At 45.2% G+C, this 19817-nt stretch overlaps 1 protein-coding gene across 14 annotated transcripts in view; it reads left to right on the forward strand.

The window, feature by feature from the left end:
• Window positions 1-19817, forward strand: part of ARHGEF7 (Rho guanine nucleotide exchange factor 7) — a 155577-nt gene that overhangs the window by 76487 nt on the left and 59273 nt on the right. For all 14 annotated transcript variants that reach the window (XM_070240471.1, XM_070240474.1, XM_023621846.2 and 11 more), the window contains 2 exons: window positions 996-1197; window positions 14221-14309. In XM_070240471.1, coding sequence (XP_070096572.1) covers window positions 999-1197; window positions 14221-14309 — 288 coding nt within the window. In that variant the 5' untranslated portion in view covers window positions 996-998. The remainder of the gene's footprint in view (window positions 1-995; window positions 1198-14220; window positions 14310-19817) is intronic.

Below are 19817 nucleotides of genomic sequence, written 5' to 3' on the forward strand. Positions count from 1 at the left end.
CACCCAGTGCAGGCTGAGAGGGCTCACCTGCTGTCAGTGGGTGAGTGCTCTGCCTGCTCCCCCTTTCCCTTGCCTTTGGCCAGGAGAGCAGGCTTTTGTTCGGGATGTGTTTTTGTTTACTCCTGTTGGCAGTTCAGGGTTGCAGGCCTCTCCAGCATCCAGTCAAGAATAGATAGATGGAGATAAAAAGAAACTATAGCCAGTCTGCCTTCCTCTTTCTACCTTTCAGAGATCTGAAAATGTGCTTAACCGCTGAGAAAAATGCAAATTAAAATGAGCTACCATTTCTTTCCATCAGTTTGGCAATATCTAGTGTTGGTGAATGTTTGAGGAACTAACTCTTAGGTACGCTGATGGAAATGTAGCTTGCTGTACATTTGTAGAACTTTCTTAGACGGCACTTTAGAAAGAGGTGTTAAAATTTGAAGTGTGTCATACATACTCTCTGACCTGAATTTAACAGATAGGCTTATTTACAGGTGTGTTGAAAGATAGATGTACGAATAGTTTTAACACAGCCTTGTTTTGCAATAGAAAAATACTAGAAACAGCCTTAAATCCCGTAATGGAGAATTGGTTAAGTAAGTACTGGCCCAGCCATACAGTATAATATTACACATTTAGTTAAGACTAAAGTAATTGTAAGTACTGCTGGGAAAATGACTGTAGTATGTTAACTTTTTGTCAATTGTAGGGAAGTATGTACAATATAATTCCATATAAACATGTGAAAGTGTGTATGTGTTCATGCAGGCAGAACGATGGCAGGAATAAGAGCTCTCAGGCCGTTAAGAGGGTTTCCTCCAGGACTGTGAACGGGGGTGCTGGTGGTCAAGGTGCTCTGTGGAAGATAGGAAACTTAAATTTCTCTTCTTTAAACGTTCCTTTGCTACTTGAATGGGGCAGTTATGCTACATTTATAATAGTGCAGTCTAATCTAATTGTTTTATAATGATGTAGACCGTGCTTCATGAAATTTTTCTCCCCCTCTCCAGGACATGACCGATAATAGCAACAATCAGCTGGTAGTAAGAGCCAAGTTCAACTTCCAGCAGACAAATGAAGATGAGCTTTCGTTTTCGAAAGGAGACGTCATCCATGTCACTCGAGTGGAGGAAGGGGGCTGGTGGGAGGGGACGCACAACGGCAGGACTGGCTGGTTCCCCAGCAACTACGTGCGAGAGATCAAGCCCAGCGGTAAGTGGCGTGTTGGCCGAAGGGCCCATTGCTTCTCTTCTGGAGGAGGAGGAGCAGAGAGACCTGAATGTGCTCCGTGCCGAGTGCTTTCCTTCACTGAACCTGTCGCAGTGACCCTGGCTGAGGGTGCAGATTTCTCCCTGTTGTTTTCGGTTCAGTGGAGGTGATTTTTACCCGCACATTGGGTGCTAGGATAAAGGGCTCCATAGTTACAAACCAGCATTTCATTCAGTCATGACATCAGCAGTTTAAAATAGAGACTTACTGTCTGTTATTTTCCATAGGTAAGGACAACATCTCAAATCTGTGTTTATTTTTGCTGTTACACTTTTATATTAAGGTAAAATTTATTGTCCTTTTTTAAGGCTAGTGTCAGGACTCGGAGTTTGAGATTATCTTGTGGGCTGTATTCAATTTTTATTGCTATGAGTGCTTTTGCCAATCACGTACAGTTAAGTAATTTCTGTTGGTTTTTTTGTTTAATGATAGTATTTTAGGGGCTGGCCCCGTGGTTTGCGTGCTCCGCTTCGGTGGCCCAGGGTTTCCCCAGTTCGGATCCTGGGTGTGGACCTCGTACTGCTCATCAGGCCGTGCGGAGGTGGCGTCTCACATAGCAGAACTAGAAGGACCTACAGCTAGGATATACAACTACGCACTGGGGGGCTTTCGGGAGAAGAAGAAAAAGATAAAAAAAAAAAAGATTGGCAACAGATGTTAGCTTAGGTGCCAAGCTTTAAAAAAAAAAGTATTTTAAAATGCATCACTTTCCTTACGTTTCCTGTAATTTAACATTATTTTGTTGCCTTTAAAAAATTTTCAGAGGCTTATTATTTTGAAAGGGAATAGTGGTATTTGGCACTTTTTTCATTTCTGCTTAGGTGTGGTTCACACGATGGAATTGAAAGTGCTCTCTGAGGCTTGGGATCTGTGATTTATGTCACAAAGGTGTGGCCGTGAAAGTTTCATAACGCTAGAGATGGGAGCGCTCAGCACAGGTTCTCTGTGTTTGTGGAATGCCTGTGCTGTGCTTGATGCTCACAGGGTAGTGAGTCTTCCTGAACACGCGTTGCTTCATGAGTCGGCACGTGTGTTTGACAAGATGCTGTGGACAGAGACTGCTAGGTTTTATGAGTGCAGCCATGTAGTTCTTGCCCACATGGATTCCTACATGTTAGATAAAATGTCTTTGTATGGAACTTGGTTAGAAGTTCTCCGATGAGAAGTAGAAGGAGAATGAGTTCAAGACCAGCATCCAAAAGGGGAGGAGTGTGGATGGCTGGAGAGAAGGAGATGGGGTGGGATTTGCAGAATGAGTCTCCCATAGCTTTATTTGCATCTTGTCCCTTTAATGGGAAAATGCTGTTGTGTGGTGCAGCTTCTCTAGTTCTGCTTGGGGAAAGAGTGGTTTCTAGTTAGTGGCTGATAGAGAGGGAAGTGTGGGAAGAGCATGATGAGAAGTTCAGCTCTGCTTGGGCTGGTGGGAGCCCTCAGGAGGCCCGCAGACGTTGCAGGTGTGGAGTCAGGGGAGCAGCGTCTCACTTGCAGGGCTCTCGTGGGATGCAAGGGTTCAGGGTGGTTTGGTGTGTGCTTCAGTGCCTGCCACAGAGTAGGAGCTCAGTGAGTGACAGTTGCTGCCATTTCATTTTTTTAAGGCAGCAAGAAAAAAAACATTTTAAAATGTAAATGTACTTGTTTATTTTCTCAGCAATGACCTCAAACAATAAGTATTTTAATAAGGCAGCTGGCCTGATTTGTAAACGTCTCTGGTGTTGGATTTTATTTTAGGAATAACACATACCTATTCTTTCTTTTTTTATTGTGCTAAAATATACATAATGTAAAATTTACCATTTTAACCATTTTCAAAATTTTTTTGTGTACAGTTCAGTGGCAGTAAGTACATTGATATTATTCAACCTTCACCACTATCCATCTCCAGAACTTTTTCATTTTCCCAAACTGGAGCTCTGCCTGTTAAATAACCCCCCATTCCTGTCTCCCTGAGGCCCTGGCAGCCCCGTTCCACTTTCTGTCTCCGTGAATTTGCTGCTCTAAGAACTGCATGTAAGTGGAATCATTAGAGTACTTGTCCTTTGAGTCTGGCTTATTTCACTGGGCATAATGTTCTCAAGCTTCATCCACGTTGTAGCATGTGTCAGAATTTCCTTCCTTTTTGAGGCTAAATAATATCCCATTTTAAGGAACAAAACCCATATCTCTGTTTCTCCTTTTCTCTCGTACTACTACCACACTCACAACTCTTCCCACAGCAGGTGTGGGTTTTCCACACATCACGCAATTCAGTGATACCAGCTGGGGTCCTGCAGCTCAGTTAAGTTCTGACACCATCTGCCTGGAGTTAGCGTCAGAACCCACAGGTTCAGGGCTCAGTCCACAGGACTGACCCACTTTACCTCTGCTTCCGGCCAACTAGCTGTAAATTGGGCCTCCCATGACCCGCTCCTTGGGTTGATAATTTGCTGGAGTGGCTCATAGAACTCAGGGAAGCACTTACTTAGATTTACCAGTTTATTTTGTAGTAAAGGATATAGATGAGGAGGCACATAGGCCGAGGTCCAGAAGGGTCCCGAGCACAGAAGTTTCTCTCCCCGTGGAGTTGGGATGTCCCACCTTCCTGGCATGTGGATGTGCTCACCAGCCTGGAAGCTCTCTGAACCCCACACTGCTGCAGTTTTATGGAGGTTTTATCACACAGGCTTGATCGTTTATTAACTCAGTCTCCAGCCCTTCATTCCTTCCTGAAGATTGGGGATGGGCCTGAAAGGTCCAGGCCTCTAATCGTGGCTTGGTGACCAGCCCCTCATTCCAGGAGGAGCCATCCGGGAGCCCTCTCAGAGTCGCTTTATTAGAACAAAAGACCTTCCTGTCACCCAGGGAATTCCAAAGGATTTAGGAGCTCTGTCAGGAACCATCATCAGAGATCAAATATTAGAACAAAAGATGCTCCGACGTTCTTATCACTTAGGAAATTACAAGGGTTTTAGGAGCTCTGTGCCATGAACCAGTATATATATTTTCTATTTCACCACCTTATTTTGTGTATCCATTCATTGTTGCTGGACGTTTGGGTTGTTTCCACCTTTTGGCGTTGGTGAATAGTGTTGGTGTGAATATCGTGTATGCAGATTCCTGTTTGAGTCCTTGCTGGCAGCTCTCTGGTATATGCCTAGGAGTGGAATTGCCGGTTCGCATGGTGATTCTGTGTTTCAGTTTGGAGGAGCCGCCATGCGGCATCTGCAGTGGCTGCACTGTTTCCATGCCTGTCAGCAGTGCTCAAGGGCTCCGGTTACTCCACATCTTTGCCAGCGCTTGTTTTCTGTTTGTGATAATAGCCATCATAATGGGCATGACGTGGTATCTCATTGTTGCTATTCTTCTGTAGTTGTTGATAATAAAAACAATATTTTTTCATTATTATTATAATAAAATTAAAAATAGCCAAGATTTTTTTGGCTGTTTATTATATTCTGGTTACTGTATAAAGTGCTTTTTATCTGTGACCTCATTCAGTCTCACCACAACCCCAGAAGACAAGTGGTGTCGAGATATTCTGGGCAGAGGCTACAAATAAGTCCCATCCTTTTAATCTATCCAGGTGTAGAACCAGCTGAGAGTGTGGCGCTGGTATCAAGCTGATAGGATGGAAATGTCGCTTTGACTTCACGGACATGGCTGTTGGGAAATGTAGCTCAGTCTGCGACTTAGTTGGACTTGCCACTAGTCACCTGGTCAGTCCTTGGGACAGCTGAGCAGCCCCGGTACTGGCCTGCAAGCCTGAGGGCTGGGACAGGCTGGATCCAGGCTCTGAGCCCAGCTCTGTGGCCAGTCCTGAAGTCTGATGATTCCTTCTTTTCCTGAGGACAAGAGAGCAGCGCTGGGCCCTTTCCAGGAGGACGCTGGAGTTGAGGAGGGACGGGGCGCATGAGGTGGTCTTTCCCTTCGCCAGTGTGGGCGAGGCGGTCACAGCACTGCTGCTCCGGCTGACACCTGTTGAAACTGAGCCATCTTGAATTCTGCTATGAATGACTCATTTAAATGGGAACTTTGGTCTGATCTTGAGTCGATATACTAAGAGTGCAGGTGGATGATTCTTACTGTGCAGGTATTTCTCCTCATGAAGTCTTAAAAGTTAACCTTTGATGGTTACACTGAAAAGACGGTTTGTTGGTCTCAAAGTCCTCTGCGGGTGATTTCTGGGAGTTATTTTCAAATGGCTTGAATGTCATCAGTGTCATCTGTTGGTGGTGGTGTGTTTCACAGCACGCTGTTACCTTTTAAGGGCTAATGATGGAGAATGAACGTCTTGTTTTCAAGCCCTGTTTTTGGAGTGGAATGTTGGGCGTAAGAGCTGGTGGGGACAGACGCAGCCCTGGAAGCATCAGCCATTGCATGTTTATAAGTGTTTGCGTATGTCAAGAGCGACTATGTCGCCTTGTTCTGCGTGAAATTCCCATTTTTGCTTCTTACTCTGCTTCCTTAGTGTGTGTGTGAGAGAAAGAGGCTCCTTTAAACGTGCATGTAACTGCATTGTTGTCAAAGGGTTCTTTGTAGGGGGTCACATAGAATCCCTAGTTTTTGTACCAAACTGAGACCTAAGTAACTTTGTAAAATTGCCTTTTTTCCTGTTTACTTTTAAAAATATAAGGAATAACATATTTGCTCATATTGGTGATCTGACAGTTGAATCAAAGGAATGACATCTTTTGGGAATAACTTTCCATCCCTAGAGTTCTCAGATTACCTGAGTATATTCTGAGGAAGGTTATCACCATCTGATTTTAAATGTGGGCATTTTGAGACAGAAAGACGTAAAACCACATTTTTACCATATCCATTTATAACAGTCAAAAATCAAACTGTAGGATCACAGTAACATTTCAGTATTGCATTTTTTTCAGTAAATTATGCACCTTTTGATTTTGGAGTAGGTTTCTTTTTTTTGAAAAGTGTGTTTAACATGTAAGCATTGCAATTTACGGTATAATTAATGCTTCATTTTCTGTGAACAGCATGTGCCGGGTCCTAACATACAGACTCCTCTAACTGGCAGTCATGTTAAGATCATTTCCTTGTGACACAAAAACACTGACTTCCTTTAAATTGTGAGTTTCTCTTCTGTGTTAAATTTTGATTTGATTTACAAGTATTTTTATTGCATCAGCAACCCTGAGGTCTACCTTTAAGTGATATCCTCTGGGCCGAGTATCTCCAGGCAAGCTCTCAAGAATGTCCAGTTTCTCCCTTGCCCTTGGGGAGGCGTGAGTGGCTGCCATTGTTTGCCCTCTTGTGGTGAGAGAGGCAGTATTCTCATCCATGTCACTGTGGTGTGTGTTTGTACCTTTGCCCTATGTGTGGTTTCTTGTTTGAAATAATCCCTCTTTGAAGACAGCTATCTCCCAAAAACCTGCATAAGGATCTTTCTAATGCTTGCTGCAAATGCCCTGTACATTCTTCCTGAATACTATTTTGTGGGAGATATGTCATTGTTACTTAGCATTTATTTTCTCTACATGTTTTCGATGTGTCATACCCATGGATTTCTACTGCAGATTATGTGCACAGACATACATGTGCATTTTTCACATTCACACGCGTACACACATATAATAGAGAATTTCTTAAGTTCAAGGGGGATGGAAGGAAAGAGAAGCAGTAAGGCAGTTTCTGGGAGTGAGTGAGCTGTATCTTTAATGAGCGTTCACACTGCCACTTCCTAGGTTTGTCACTTTTTAATATTTTCTGTTTATTTTTGACATCAAGAAGTGACATAAAATGCAAGCCAAGTTTTGGACAGTTATTAATTTGGCCACGAAAGAACAGGGTCTGATGTAATCTGCAGGGAGAGGGACAAAGCAGCACAGAACCTGCGTCCTTTGTGTCTCTGGAAATAAGCCTGTGCTCTGGCCCTTACTCCTCTTTGGTGTGGAGTGGGTTGGGCACGTGTGTGTGTGTATGTGTATGCGTGATGTTAGGTGTCTGAAAGCAGCCAGGATGAGGCTGCGCCTCTCCAGACTGTCTCTTCAAGATGCACAGTTTTTGATAGGCAGGAGGAGCATGCACTGTAAGATTTGCCCCTCTGAAGCGTGTGTGGGGAACCTAGCACAGTGGACAGAGGGATCTGGGCTTACATGGCTTGCAGCTTTTTCTGGAATGTGGAATGAATGTTCCTCCAGATTAACATGGTAAACAGGCACTCACCCAAACACCAGTGTTCCTGGGTGCCGTATGGGACGTTCTGGGAGCGTGGCCGTACCCCATTGATGTGATGAAACATGCTCAGTTTTGTGGACGCGCCCCACAGGTCCACTGACGTGTAGTAGTTTGGGGTCAAGGTTGACAGTCTTCCAGCGTTAGAGATGTTCTGTTAAAAAGTTTCATTTTTATTTATAAAGCGTTATGTTAAAGTAAAACAGTTGTTGTTTCATGTGACAACAAAGCAAGTGGGACAGAAGAGCTTAGGTGGAAAGCAGAGCTCTCTTGCTGCTCCTTCCTCACCCCAGGGAGACCCTGTGCTGAGCGCCCTTCTCGTGAGGAGCTGCCTTCCGGAGCTTTCCTGAGCGCTGGCCTTCTCTGCATTGCTTTGTGTCCCGGAGACCTTGCCTCTTGACTCCTGCTCTTCCCCTTCCCTCCCTCCTCCTTGCAGGCTTGTTCTTCACACTATTTTGTTGCTTCCCTTTATCAGCGATACTAAATAGTACCCTTCAGTCTTGATTATGTATCTCCTGGACATTTGTCAGTTGTCTCTTGATGCCCCACTTTGTGACACAGGAACTTACCTTGACCTTTCTTTACCCTTTGTTCTGCTTTGGTCAGCTATGTTTCCCATAGTACATTGTCAAGGTTGTTATGACACACTTGGTTCTAAAACCACAGCAACATCCATTCCACAAATATTTACTTGAGTGACCACTGTTGTGGGAACTGGGAAAATAGTGAAAAAAATCAACAAAGTGTCTGTCCATAAATTATGAAACTTACCTGAGATTTCCTGAATAGAAAATTAAGTAGAATAAATGATGAAGGAGGTGTTCGTCCTTTGTGCTCGCTGCTGGCATTGAGTAAAAAAGGAGGGGCACTGTTAGAAAATTAAAAAGACTTACGAGACGTGGCAGTCACATGCACGGTGTAGATCTTATTTAGTTCCTGATTCAAATAAGCCAGCCATAAAAAGTTGTGACGAACAGGGAAATTTGAATATAGACTAGGCATTAGATGGTATTAAGGAATTATTAATTTTTTCAGGTGTGATAATGGCCTGATGCTAGGATTTTAATTCAAAAAAAGAAAAGGTTCCTCTGAGCAAGACGGACACTAATGTATTGATGGGTAAAAGGACACAGTTTCTGGGATTTATTATATAATGCTTCCAGAAAAGAAAAAGGAGGGAGATAAGATCAATTCAATGTTGATAACTGTTGATGCTAATAAGTAAGAGTGTGTTGTGCATACACACACAAACATCCATACACGTGGGTCTTCTACTTTTATGTATGTTTGTAAATTTCTGTAGTAAATTTAGGGAAAAACCAGTGATGGCACACTTTCAGACAAAGGTTCAAGAGTGTTTACTATTTGCACATCATCACTAAAAGAACTAGGAAGATGAAGGAGAAGACAGTTGAAACCTGATAGGAAGGGGTATAGGACTGAGGACAGTGACAGGAGAGCAGCCGGGACCGAACGGTGGCCTGGCCAGTGGGGTATAACCGAGGTGGTGACGATACTGCAGGAGCTGGGAGGGAGAGGGCTTGGAGTTGTTCTCAGGGCTGAGGCTCCTGGAGGGCGCAGCCTGTGAGGGTTAACCCTCTGCCCTGTGGGGTCAGTTACACACATCTCAGAGCCGAAAGCAGTGGAAGTGTGGCTTTCAAACAAGTGGAAGAGGGAAATAAGCAATAACAGGAACTCTTATTATTCCAAACAGAGGCAGAAGAAAAGAAACCGTGATAGTTGAATCACGTGAGATTGCCAGTATCTGGCTGCCTTTGCCCCACGCAGGGGGAGAGGGCTGTTATGTGTGGGCTTCCCAAAGTGTCAGGGCCGTGAGTGCTGCTTCAGGCGCCTTCCCGTTCATCCAAGGGCAGGCTGTGATTTTGGCGGAGCTGGTGTGCTTTAACCCAGGACGTGAGATGTCCTCATTTCTGGAAAGTATCTTCTCAAGTAATGCGTCTCTTGTTCCCTTTGTTTTCTCCTGAAAATCCTATTAAGATGTCTTATTTTGCCCTCTGTGGCTTTTAATCTATTTTGCTTATTTTTAGTTTCTTTGTTTTGCTGGATGGAGTCCATTCCTCAGATGTCGTTCAGTTCACCAGTTCCCTCCTCAGCTTAAGTCCACGGAGATGTACAGCTTAGTGACCATTGTATTCATTTCTAGAAGTGATCTCATTCTTTTCCAGCTGTTTTTCATGTTCCTAGTACCTTTTTTCTTCATTGTGGTCCCGTTTTCTTTCCAGGCATTTTAAATGTACTTACTCTATAGTTTCCTTGATCACCCCATTATTTCTGTGTCTTGGGTACGAGTTCCTTTGTGTATTGTATTTCTTTACACTCTCGGTGGTTTAGTTCTTCAGAGCTTGTGCTTTTTTGTTATGGATTCGTCTCTGATGGATGGTTGTTCAGGTGGTCCCTCTGTATCCTGGGTTGCAGAAACCTTCCTACGGAGAGGAGTGACATTTGCTTCTTCAGAACCCGCGGAGGGTTTTCTTGCTCTAGGCTCATCCTGGTGGGCCTGCAGGAAGACCGTGTAGCTTTGGGTCGCCTGCCTCGGCAGGGTTGGGCTCCGGGTTTTGATCTCTCATAGGCTGTGTCCCCTGTCCTCGAGTAGCCAGCATACTTCCTTGCTGTTCCTCTGGACCAGTGGAACCTTTTCTCAGCCTTAGGGGTGACCAAGAAATCCCTCCCGTTTTACTGTGCCTGGTGAGACCAGGGCTGTCTTGCCCCTGCGTTGGTTGCAGCCAAGCCCTGGGACCGGCCCTTTGTGTCACTGTCATTGGTGGTGTTTTGAGATCCTCCTTACTTTTGGCACCTAGGGATCCCCACTCCCTTTTTCTTTTAGCACATTTATTTTTAAATTCTGATGTTTTCAGCATTATTTTTAGTTTATTGCAGGAAAGAGAAGATCTGCTCTGGGGACCCTGGAGAGGTCACACTACATCGCGTTCTCGCCATTTCGCTGCTCCTCAGTGAGGGAATTGTATCAGTTTTTGGCTCTCGGATGGTCCAAGATTGTTCTGTTTTTCTTAGGATATTAGGGGGGCTGAGTGTCTTCTAATATATTTTCTGTGAATTTGTTATGAATGGCCATAACTTCGCCTCTGATATATTACATTTAATGCTTAAAATTTTTTTTTGGAAGCAGGTACTAGAGGGTTCCTTAAAGCCGTACAGGAGTTCCTGCGGTAAACCCAGGCAGCGAGGCTCCCGCTCCCTAAGGGAGTTCCTGTGGTGGACCCGGGCACCGAGGCTCCCGCTCCCTAAGGGAGTTCCTGCGGTGGACCCGGGCACCGAGGCTCCCGCTCCCTAAGGGAGTTCCTGCGGTAAACCCGGGCACCGAGGCTCCCGCTCCCTAAGGGAGTTCCTGCGGTAAACCCGGGCACCGAGGCTCCCGCTCCCTAAGGGAGTTCCTGCGGTGGACCCAGGCAGCGAAGCTCCCGCTCCCGCTCCCTAAGGGAGTTCCTGCGGTGGACCCAGGCAGCGAGGCTCCCGCTCCCTAAAGGAGTTCCTGCGGTAAACCCGGGCACCGAGGCTCCCGCTCCCTAAGGGAGTTCCTGCGGTGGACCCAGGCAGCGAGGCTCCCGCTCCCTAAAGGAGTTCCTGCGGTAAACCCGGGCACCGAGGCTCCCGCTCCCTAAGGGAGTTCCTGTGGTGGACCCGGGCACCGAGGCTCCCGCTCCCTAAGGGAGTTCCTGCGGTGGACCCGGGCACCGAGGCTCCCGCTCCCTAAGGGAGTTCCTGCGGTAAACCCGGGCACCGAGGCTCCCGCTACCTAAAGGGAGTTCCTGCGGTAAACCCGGGCACCGAGGCTCCCGCTCCCTAAGGGAGTTCCTGTGGTGGACCCGGGCACCGAGGCTCCCGCTCCCTAAGGGAGTTCCTGCGGTGGACCCGGGCACCGAGGCTCCCGCTCCCTAAGGGAGTTCCTGCGGTAAACCCGGGCACCGAGGCTCCCGCTCCCTAAGGGAGTTCCTGCGGTGGACCCAGGCAGCGAGGCTCCCGCTCCCGCTCCCTAAGGGAGTTCCTGCGGTAAACCCGGGCACCGAGGCTCCCGCTCCCTAAGGGAGTTCCTGCGGCGGACCCGGGCACCGAGGCTCCCGCTCCCTAAGGGAGTTCCTGCGGTAAACCCGGGCACCGAGGCTCCCGCTCCCTAAGGGAGTTCCTGCGGTAAACCCGGGCACCGAGGCTCCCGCTCCCTAAGGGAGTTCCTGCGGTAAACCCGGGCACCGAGGCTCCCACTCCCTAAGGGAGTTCCTGCGGTAAACCCGGGCACCGAGGCTCCCGCTACCTAAAGGGAGTTCCTGCGGTAAACCCGGGCACCGAGGCTCCCGCTCCCTAAGGGAGTTCCTGCAGTGGACCCGGGCACCAAGGCTCCCGCTCCCTAAGGGAGTTCCTGCAGTGGACCCGGGCACCGAGGCTCCCGCTACCCGTGCTGTTCACCATGTCACGTCCCCGTGCGACTATCCCTAGAGCCTGGACTGGGATGTGAATGCTGAATGCCCTCTGGCGTGGGCGTTTGCTGGGAGACTGCATAGCCCTGTGATAAGAGCCTTGCATCGTTGGCTGGTGGGAGTCGGCCTGAGTGAGAGCCAGGCACGGGCTCTCCCATCCCTGCTGTCCTCCTGGGACCTGCCCTGACTGTTCGCGGTAGTTAGCTTTCTTGCGGAGAGAGGGCGTTGCAGTTACTGGCACTGCAAGCAGGCATTGCTCCTCTGTGTGACAGCTCAGTGCAGGGGCTTTATGGCCATAGAGCCCTCTTGTTGAGAGCTGAATACGAGGTTTTGCGGATGAGTTCATGAGACCTCCTAGCCCAAGAGTTTTGGTTTAGAGGCCAGCAGAATTGTGAATTCCCTTTTTCTAAGGGAGAAAAGACAACTTCTTTGGACTTAAGCCTGAGTTGTCTGGTTCTCTTCTGCCTATCTTTTATTTTTATATAATATTAGTAACCTGAAACTTTGTTTTGAAAAAGCTTTTTCCCTTTAGTTCTCATAGTAAATTAATTGAGTTTTATTAACTATAGTGTGAGATGTGCCTTAAGTTGAAGTGAAGTGAGGCACTGTCAAATTATTTGCTTTTAAAATAACTTAGAGCAGGTTCAGAGTCATTCTTGTGAATCAACTTCACTCTTTCCATGTACTGTTGATCATCCTGATGGCTGTAATTTAGGCATCAGTGACCTCCCCTCTACTATTATTGTGTATTCTTCCCCCAAATTTCAGATTTTAAAGATGAAAAGGCATTGTTTTTCTTAGGATGAAAACATGTCATAGTTTTTTCTTCCACAGTTTAATTCTTTGCTGTGGATATAAGATTGAGAAGGAAAGTGTGTTACCTAGAATAGATTGGTTTTTCTCCTTGTATTTCTTGTGGTTTAGAAGTAATTTATTTCCCATGGAGTTCTGATTTCCATCCTGTGGGCAGAGAGGATTCTTTCAATTAGGGATAACACCTTCTGTTTTGTTCTTTATTTTCAACCATTTGGAAAGCTTCTACAGTGAGGCATTGAAGGAAGAGTTAGATAAACCACTCCATGGTTAAATATAGTGTGTCTTGTTTTGGGCATTTTGGGTTTCTGTTGCTAAGAAGGTAATGGAGATACTGAGCAGGCATTTGGAATTAAGCACCTGAAGCGTGGGTGTGTTTGTGGTTGAAGGTGCTGTTTTAGGAAATACTATCTAAAGAGAGGGATTCTGGACTGTGTGCTCAGCGTCCTTCCACTTAACACACCAGAGGGACAGTAACAGCGATTCATACAGCAGGACCCTGCAGGGGAGACGAGGGGAAAGGTGTTGTATCAGTCAAGTCCCTTAGGAAATGCTCATTGGAATTTCTCCCTTCCTCCCCACCAGCCCAGGTAGCCTTGGAGAACCTGCGATTAACAGACACACCCACTCCCAGAATCAGCAATAGACACAGACAGACAGATAGACCCACCTCACAGCACCTGTGATAGACAGACACACCCACCCCTCAGAACCAATGATAGACAGACACACCCTGACTGTCCATAGTACCAGTGATGGACACCCTTCCCGCCCCCGCCAAAAAACCAATGATAGACACACACACACATATTCTGAGAGCCGTGTTATCAGTTAACAAGTACTTCTTCAGTCTCCCTTATGCTGAATAAGTCTCTTTTGAATGGATGTTGAATGAAAGCCATGCAATTTTAAATCTTTGAGTGTTTGCAGTAATCATGGCTGCTTCTGTTGTCCCTGGGGTGGAGGTTATTAAGGCAGCGTGGTTTTTCTAGTCTTCGCCCCGGCTTGGCTAGGCTTTCCTTCTCCTTTGTCTGTTGCCTTTAGCCAGACCCTACTTGTTTAGAGAGACTTGCATTCCGAGTGATCTGAATCCCTGAAATACAGTCCAGACCATGGGACTTGATTGTCTTGATGTTGTTACATGTGTGCCAGTGTTCTTTCTTGTCCTGTTGGGGCAATATTTTACCTGTGCTGCACTCCTAAACTGTATGTGTAGTTTGTGACACTTAGAGGTCTTTGTTTGCTGACAGCACTGGAGCAGAATCTGTCAGAGACTTTCAGCCTGAACCCGGAGGATGGGCTGAGGGATGCAGGGTTGTGAAGGGTGCGGCTCCCTGACCTCAGGGTTGCGTGTGAGGAGATGCGGACGCCGTGATGCCTCCCTTGCACGCACAGGCATCTGTCCAGCTTCCCCTTTTGTTTGTTGTTTCACTTAAGGTTGCTGGACCAGCACCTTTAGCTGTGTGGGGGGCTGGTGCATTTGGTCATCTCTAGTGTCGATCAGTAAAACTACGTTACGTTTTTATTTCAGAAAAGCCTGTGTCGCCAAAATCCGGAGCGTTGAAGAGCCCTCCCAAAGGATTTGATACGACTGCCATTAACAAAAGCTATTATAATGTGGTGAGTAATTGCAAAACATTTTTAAGAATAATTTGATTTTTGAATGTCTCTAAAACTCAGCAATATAAAATACAGGTAAACTACCTAGAGTTTGAAGAAGAACATAAAAATTCTCCATTATTTGCTACACAGATATAACACCATTAATATTTTGGTATGTTTCCTTTTAATCTCTAAATATATATAATATTCTTATTTTTGTTTTAATATTGTATATATGGAATGGTACCCTGTTCTTATCACATAACTTGATATTGTTATTATTTCCGCATACCATTGCATGTCTTCAAAAATGAGATTTTAAAAAGATGCATAATGTGATTTAAAGATTTTATATGCGTTGAATGCCATTATACTCGTATTTGGAGTAGATGCTTAGTACTTTAGATCAATATAGTTGTTAGGTTATTTTGTATCTTAACATAGTCTTTTCTGGTGCCTGATGTACATATCCAATAGCATGAAATCCGAGGAGCGTGTCTCGACATTGTGCGTAGCAGAGACAGTGTTTCACAGTACTAAACCTCGCTGCATTTTGAAACTCAGTACAAGCAGTTTGTGAGCTTAAAAAATATCTGCAGTATTAAATCTAATATCTAATTCAGACCTTCTTTGTCCCTAAACAGTTGCATGTGCTGCAGAAATAGAAAATGATATTTTTTGTTTGGATAAAATTTTAAACTACTGGCATGATATGCTCAGTGTGATAAACCAACAGAGTAAGCTTTCTAAACATGGATGTGTTTTGAATTCTGTGGGAACTGTGCGTTTCTTTAGTTATTTCTTCCCCCACTGCCAATCATTTTTGTTTCTTGATCAGAGGATATAAATCTGAGTCCATGAGACCTTTGAATTTTTGAAGTGAAATGGCAACTAATTATAGTGTTTCGTTGGATCAGCCCTTTTATCATGTGTGTTTCATTTTCTGTGCTTTTATTAAGAAATGGTGAAAAGTTGTGACAGATTTCGAGTCTGTTGCACCCCCTGACCTGTGGCTGCAGTGTGTGCTAGGAGTCTGCACATCCAGCTTTCTCCTAAGCACTGGCCTGCCGTTTGCCACCAGATCTTCTTGCAGAACCAGTTGGGCTCGGGGGAAGCTGGCTCCCTTGGCAGGTGTTCGGTGGGCGCCCCCTGGCACCAGGCCCTGTGCAAGGTGGTGGGCACACAGCAGTGGGCAGGAGCGGCAGGAGCTTCTCCCTCGGCAGCACGTGCTGCAGGGTGGGCGATGAGGGGTGGTTTGCTCTCCCCTCCCGCCTGCATTTTGTTGCCTCGTTTTGCAGTTTTGCGTCTTCTCCTCTTCTCCTTCTCTGGTCTCTGCATGATGCCGCTGAACGCGCCCCACTAGCAGCCTTTAACTTCCTTTTTCCGTGTATCGGTCAACTCCAGATCCTTCTCGTCCTCAGGAGTCCCTTATTTGAGTCTCACCCTCTGCTTTCCTGATTTCTTGTTCCTTTCACCATCTGGACTTTGACCTGTCACGTCTCAGAGTGTCAGACCCTCAGCGCATGCTGTGTGAGGGCACCGTGGGGCCGCCTGCCTTGCCTGGGCGTGCTCCCCGCGCTCACCTCCTGTTCCGTCATGTGCCTGCTGGACATTTGTTCCTGGGATATGGCTCTGCTGACTTCTTTGCTTTTGAGTCTGTATAATGTGTTATATATGTGGTTTTGTGCATGTAGCTGTGAAAAGACACAGTTTTTATGGTTCTTCAGGGTTTCCTAGTGGAAAACTTTTGCCTCGTGGAGCTGCCTTTTCCTCCTGCGTTCTTATGGAAGGCGTTGGTTTCTTTTCTGGGGAAGGCTTCATGTGGTGAAAATGCAGTGGTAATCCACAGAGGTGTTCCAAAGAGGGAGCTGCTTGTCTTCTATTAGAGTTTCTCCAAATAATTTATTAGAGGAAATTAGTTAGAGCCTTCTAAATTGGTGCCCGCAGCATTTCTCCAGTCTCTTCAGTACTGTGCTTCTGTGAGGTCGTCTGTAAAACCAGGCAGCCATGCTTTCTGCCGGTCCTGCTGGGTGGTTTTCCTTTGCATTACACATTCTGTAATCCTCTTCAGATGAAGCATGATCAGTACTCTTTTAGATTTCCACTTTAACTGTGCTTATGCAGGGAGAAGAGACTTTCTATCACATGAGCTATTCTCTTTGAATCAGCCAGCTCTGTTATTCAGAACAATGGGAAAACACCTTGACCTCAAAATCACATCCACATTCTTGTGTACGTAAAGCTCTCTCTGTAAATAGTGCGCGTTAAAATTGCGGTTGTTACGGACATGAGCTCAGAGAATTCGTAGAAATCATCTTTTGGTACAGCACTCTCACAGTGGAGAAAACAGAAAGCCCTGGAGGTTAAAGGACTTGTCCAAGGTCACACACTGGTTAGTGACTAAGCTGGGAATCAATTTCGGCTTTTCTGAATTCTGTCTTTTCAAGTTGTATAGAAAAGTAAAGTATAGAACAGAATACAACATGCAGAACAAAGTATGGTGTATAATGTGTTAGGCATTTTCGCACTTCCTTGTACAGTTTTGTTTTCATGGGAAACTACTGAAGTATAGGTATTTTTAACCCCATTGAGAGGTAAGGAGGCTCTCCAAGAGGTAAGACCACTGTGGGCTGACATCAGTAAAGACAGTTACAGGAAAGACTTAAGTCTCAACTTGGGATCAGTGGAGAGTAATGAGGAGAGTGTTCCAGGTGGAGGCAGAAACATTTTGAAATTGAGACCATGAGGAGACAGGCATGAATGGGGATGGTGATAATGTATCTTTCTGCTGTTGTGTAATGATCAAGACAAACCGAAAAACACTGTGAACTAAAAAGTGATTCTTAGTGATTTGTTCTAGTCATTATGGAACGTTGATAGTCTGTTTCTCTTCTCCTCCTGGGATCCCATTGTGCCTGTTGGTAAGCCTGATGGTGTCCCACAGCTCTCTGAGGCATTGTCCATTTCTTGTTTCTGTTCTTCAGATTGAATAATCTGTATTGATCTCTTTTTAGGTTTGCTGATAATTTCTTTTGCTAGCTCACCTCGTATTTTGAGCCCCTCTAGAGAATTTTTCATTTTATTTGTACCTTTCAATTCATAATTTCCATTTGATGATTTTTGTAGTCAAATAGAGACTATATTCAAGTCATTGTTTTTATACTTTCCATTCATTCTTTAGGCATAGTTTCTTTAATTTCTTTGGACATTTTTCTATAAGGCTTTATTATTTTAGAGCAGTTTTAGGTTTACAATAACACCAAGAAAGAGATAGAGAGATTTCCCATGTACCCCTTGCCCCCACACATGCATAGCCTCCCCCATTATCAACATCACTCACCAGAAAGGGTAGATTTGTTACCGAGGGTGAACCTACGTTGACACAGCATAACCATCAGAGGTCCATAGCTTACTTCAGCGTTCACTCTTGGTATTGTACTTTCTGTAGACTTAGACAAATGTATGATGACATGTATCCATCATTGTAGTATCATACAGAGTATTTTCACTGCCCTAAAAATCGTCTGTGCTCTGCCTCTTCATCCCTCTCTCCAGCCCCATGGCAACCACTGATCTTTTTACTGTCTCCATAGTTTTGCCTTTTCCAGAATGTCTTATATTTGGAATCATATAGATTGTAGACTTTTCGGATTGGCTTTTTTCACTTAGTAACAAGTATTTAAGGTTCCTGCATGTCGTTTCATGGCTCAATAGCTCATTTCTTTTGAGTGTTGAATAACATTCCGTTGTTGGGATGGACCACAGTTTGTTTATCCAGCCACCTACTGAAGGGCATCTCGGTTGCTTCCAACTTCGGCAGTTTTGAATAAAGCTGCTGTAAACATCATGTGCAGGTTTTTGTGTGGATGTAAGTTTTCAGCTCATTTGGGTAAATACCAAGGAGTGTGATTGCTGGATCGTGCGGTGAGGGTATGTTTAGTCTGGTAAGAAACTACCAAGTTTTCTTCCAAAGTGGCTGTGCTGTTTTGCGTTTCCACCAGCAGCGATGAGATTTCCTGGTGCTCTATGTCCTCACCAGCGTTGCGGGTTGTCAGTGTTGGGTTTGCATAGTTCTAACAGGCGTGTAGTGGTATCTCGTCGTTGTTTGAATTTGCAGTTTCTTAATGCCGTGATGTGAGCATCATCTTCATGTGCTTATTTGCCATCTGTTTATTATCTGTGGTGAGAGGTCTGTTCAGGTCTTCTGTCCGTTTTTAAAATTGGGTTGTTCATTTTATTGTTGTTGAGTTTTAAGAGTTCTTTGCATATTTTGGATAACAGTCCTTTATTAAATGTGTGATTTTTTTTTTTCTTTTATCATTTTCTGTAGTTTGAAGACGCTATGTGGAGGTGTAGTTTTTTTGGCATTTATCTTGCTTGGAGTTCTTGGAGCTTCCTGGGGTCTGTGGCTTTCTTGTCTGATATTAATTTGGGGAAATTCTCAGTCATTATTGTTTCAAATATTTATTCTGTTCCTTTTTCTCTTTTCCTTCTGGTATTCCTATTACATATGTGTTACACCTCTTGTTGTTGTCCCACAGTCCTTGGGTTTGGGTGTCGTTCCTTTTTTTCAGTCTTTGTTCTCTTTGCTTTTTAGTTTCCAAGGATTCTATTGATATATCCTATAGCTTTGTGATTCTTTCCTCAGCTGTGTCTGCTCCACTACGAAGCCCATCAAAGACATTCTTCATTTTTGTTACAGTGTTTTTTTATCTCTAGCATTTCTTTTGATTCTTTCTTAGGATTTCTGTCTCTCTGATTACATTGCCCATCTTTCTTGCATGTTGTCTACTTTATCCATTAGAGCCCTTAGCATACTAATTGTAGTGTTTTAAATTCCCAGTCTGATAATTTGAACATCGCTGCCGTGTCTGCTTCTGATGTTTGCTCTGTCTCTTCAAGTTGTGTTTTTTGCCTTTTGGTATGCTTTGTAATTTTTTCTTGATAGCTGGACGTGATGTGCTGGATAAGAGGAACAGCTGTCAGTAGGCCTTTAGTAAAGTGGATAGGTGTGGGGGCAGGGGGCACGTTCTGTGGTCCTGTGATCAGGTCTCAGTCTTTTAGGGAGCCTCTGCTTCTCGACTCTGAACTCCATGAGTGCTTCTCAGGTTTCCTTATCCCCACTGAGGTGGGAGAAGATGGCTAGAGTGGGCTGGAGTTGGGAATTTTCCTTCCCCAGGTCAGTTAGGCTCTGAAGAAACCTTACCAGGTCAGGCTCTGGTGAACCAGCTTCCCCCGAGGGCAGGCCTTGTTAAGAAGAACAGGGTGCACTGGCGTATTTCAGAATGGTTCCATTCCTTCCTTCTGCTGGAAGCCCAAGGACGTTTTTCTCTGATGTCTACTGTGGGAACCTGCTCAAGCTCCTGGAGGTCAATTTCCCAGTGTTGTGACTAGGTGCCCCAGAGTTTTAACTCTCAGACTTGTCTACGCTGTGCCTCCAGCTGTCTGTCAGTCGCTGTCCAGGTTTCCTGCCTCACGCTGGGCCCAGGGTGGTTTCTGCTCCTGGGTCTCTGCTCTGGGAGGTGC

This window comes from Equus caballus, chromosome 17 (genome assembly GCF_041296265.1).
Source record: "Equus caballus isolate H_3958 breed thoroughbred chromosome 17, TB-T2T, whole genome shotgun sequence".
Taxonomy (NCBI): Eukaryota; Metazoa; Chordata; class Mammalia; order Perissodactyla; family Equidae; genus Equus; species Equus caballus.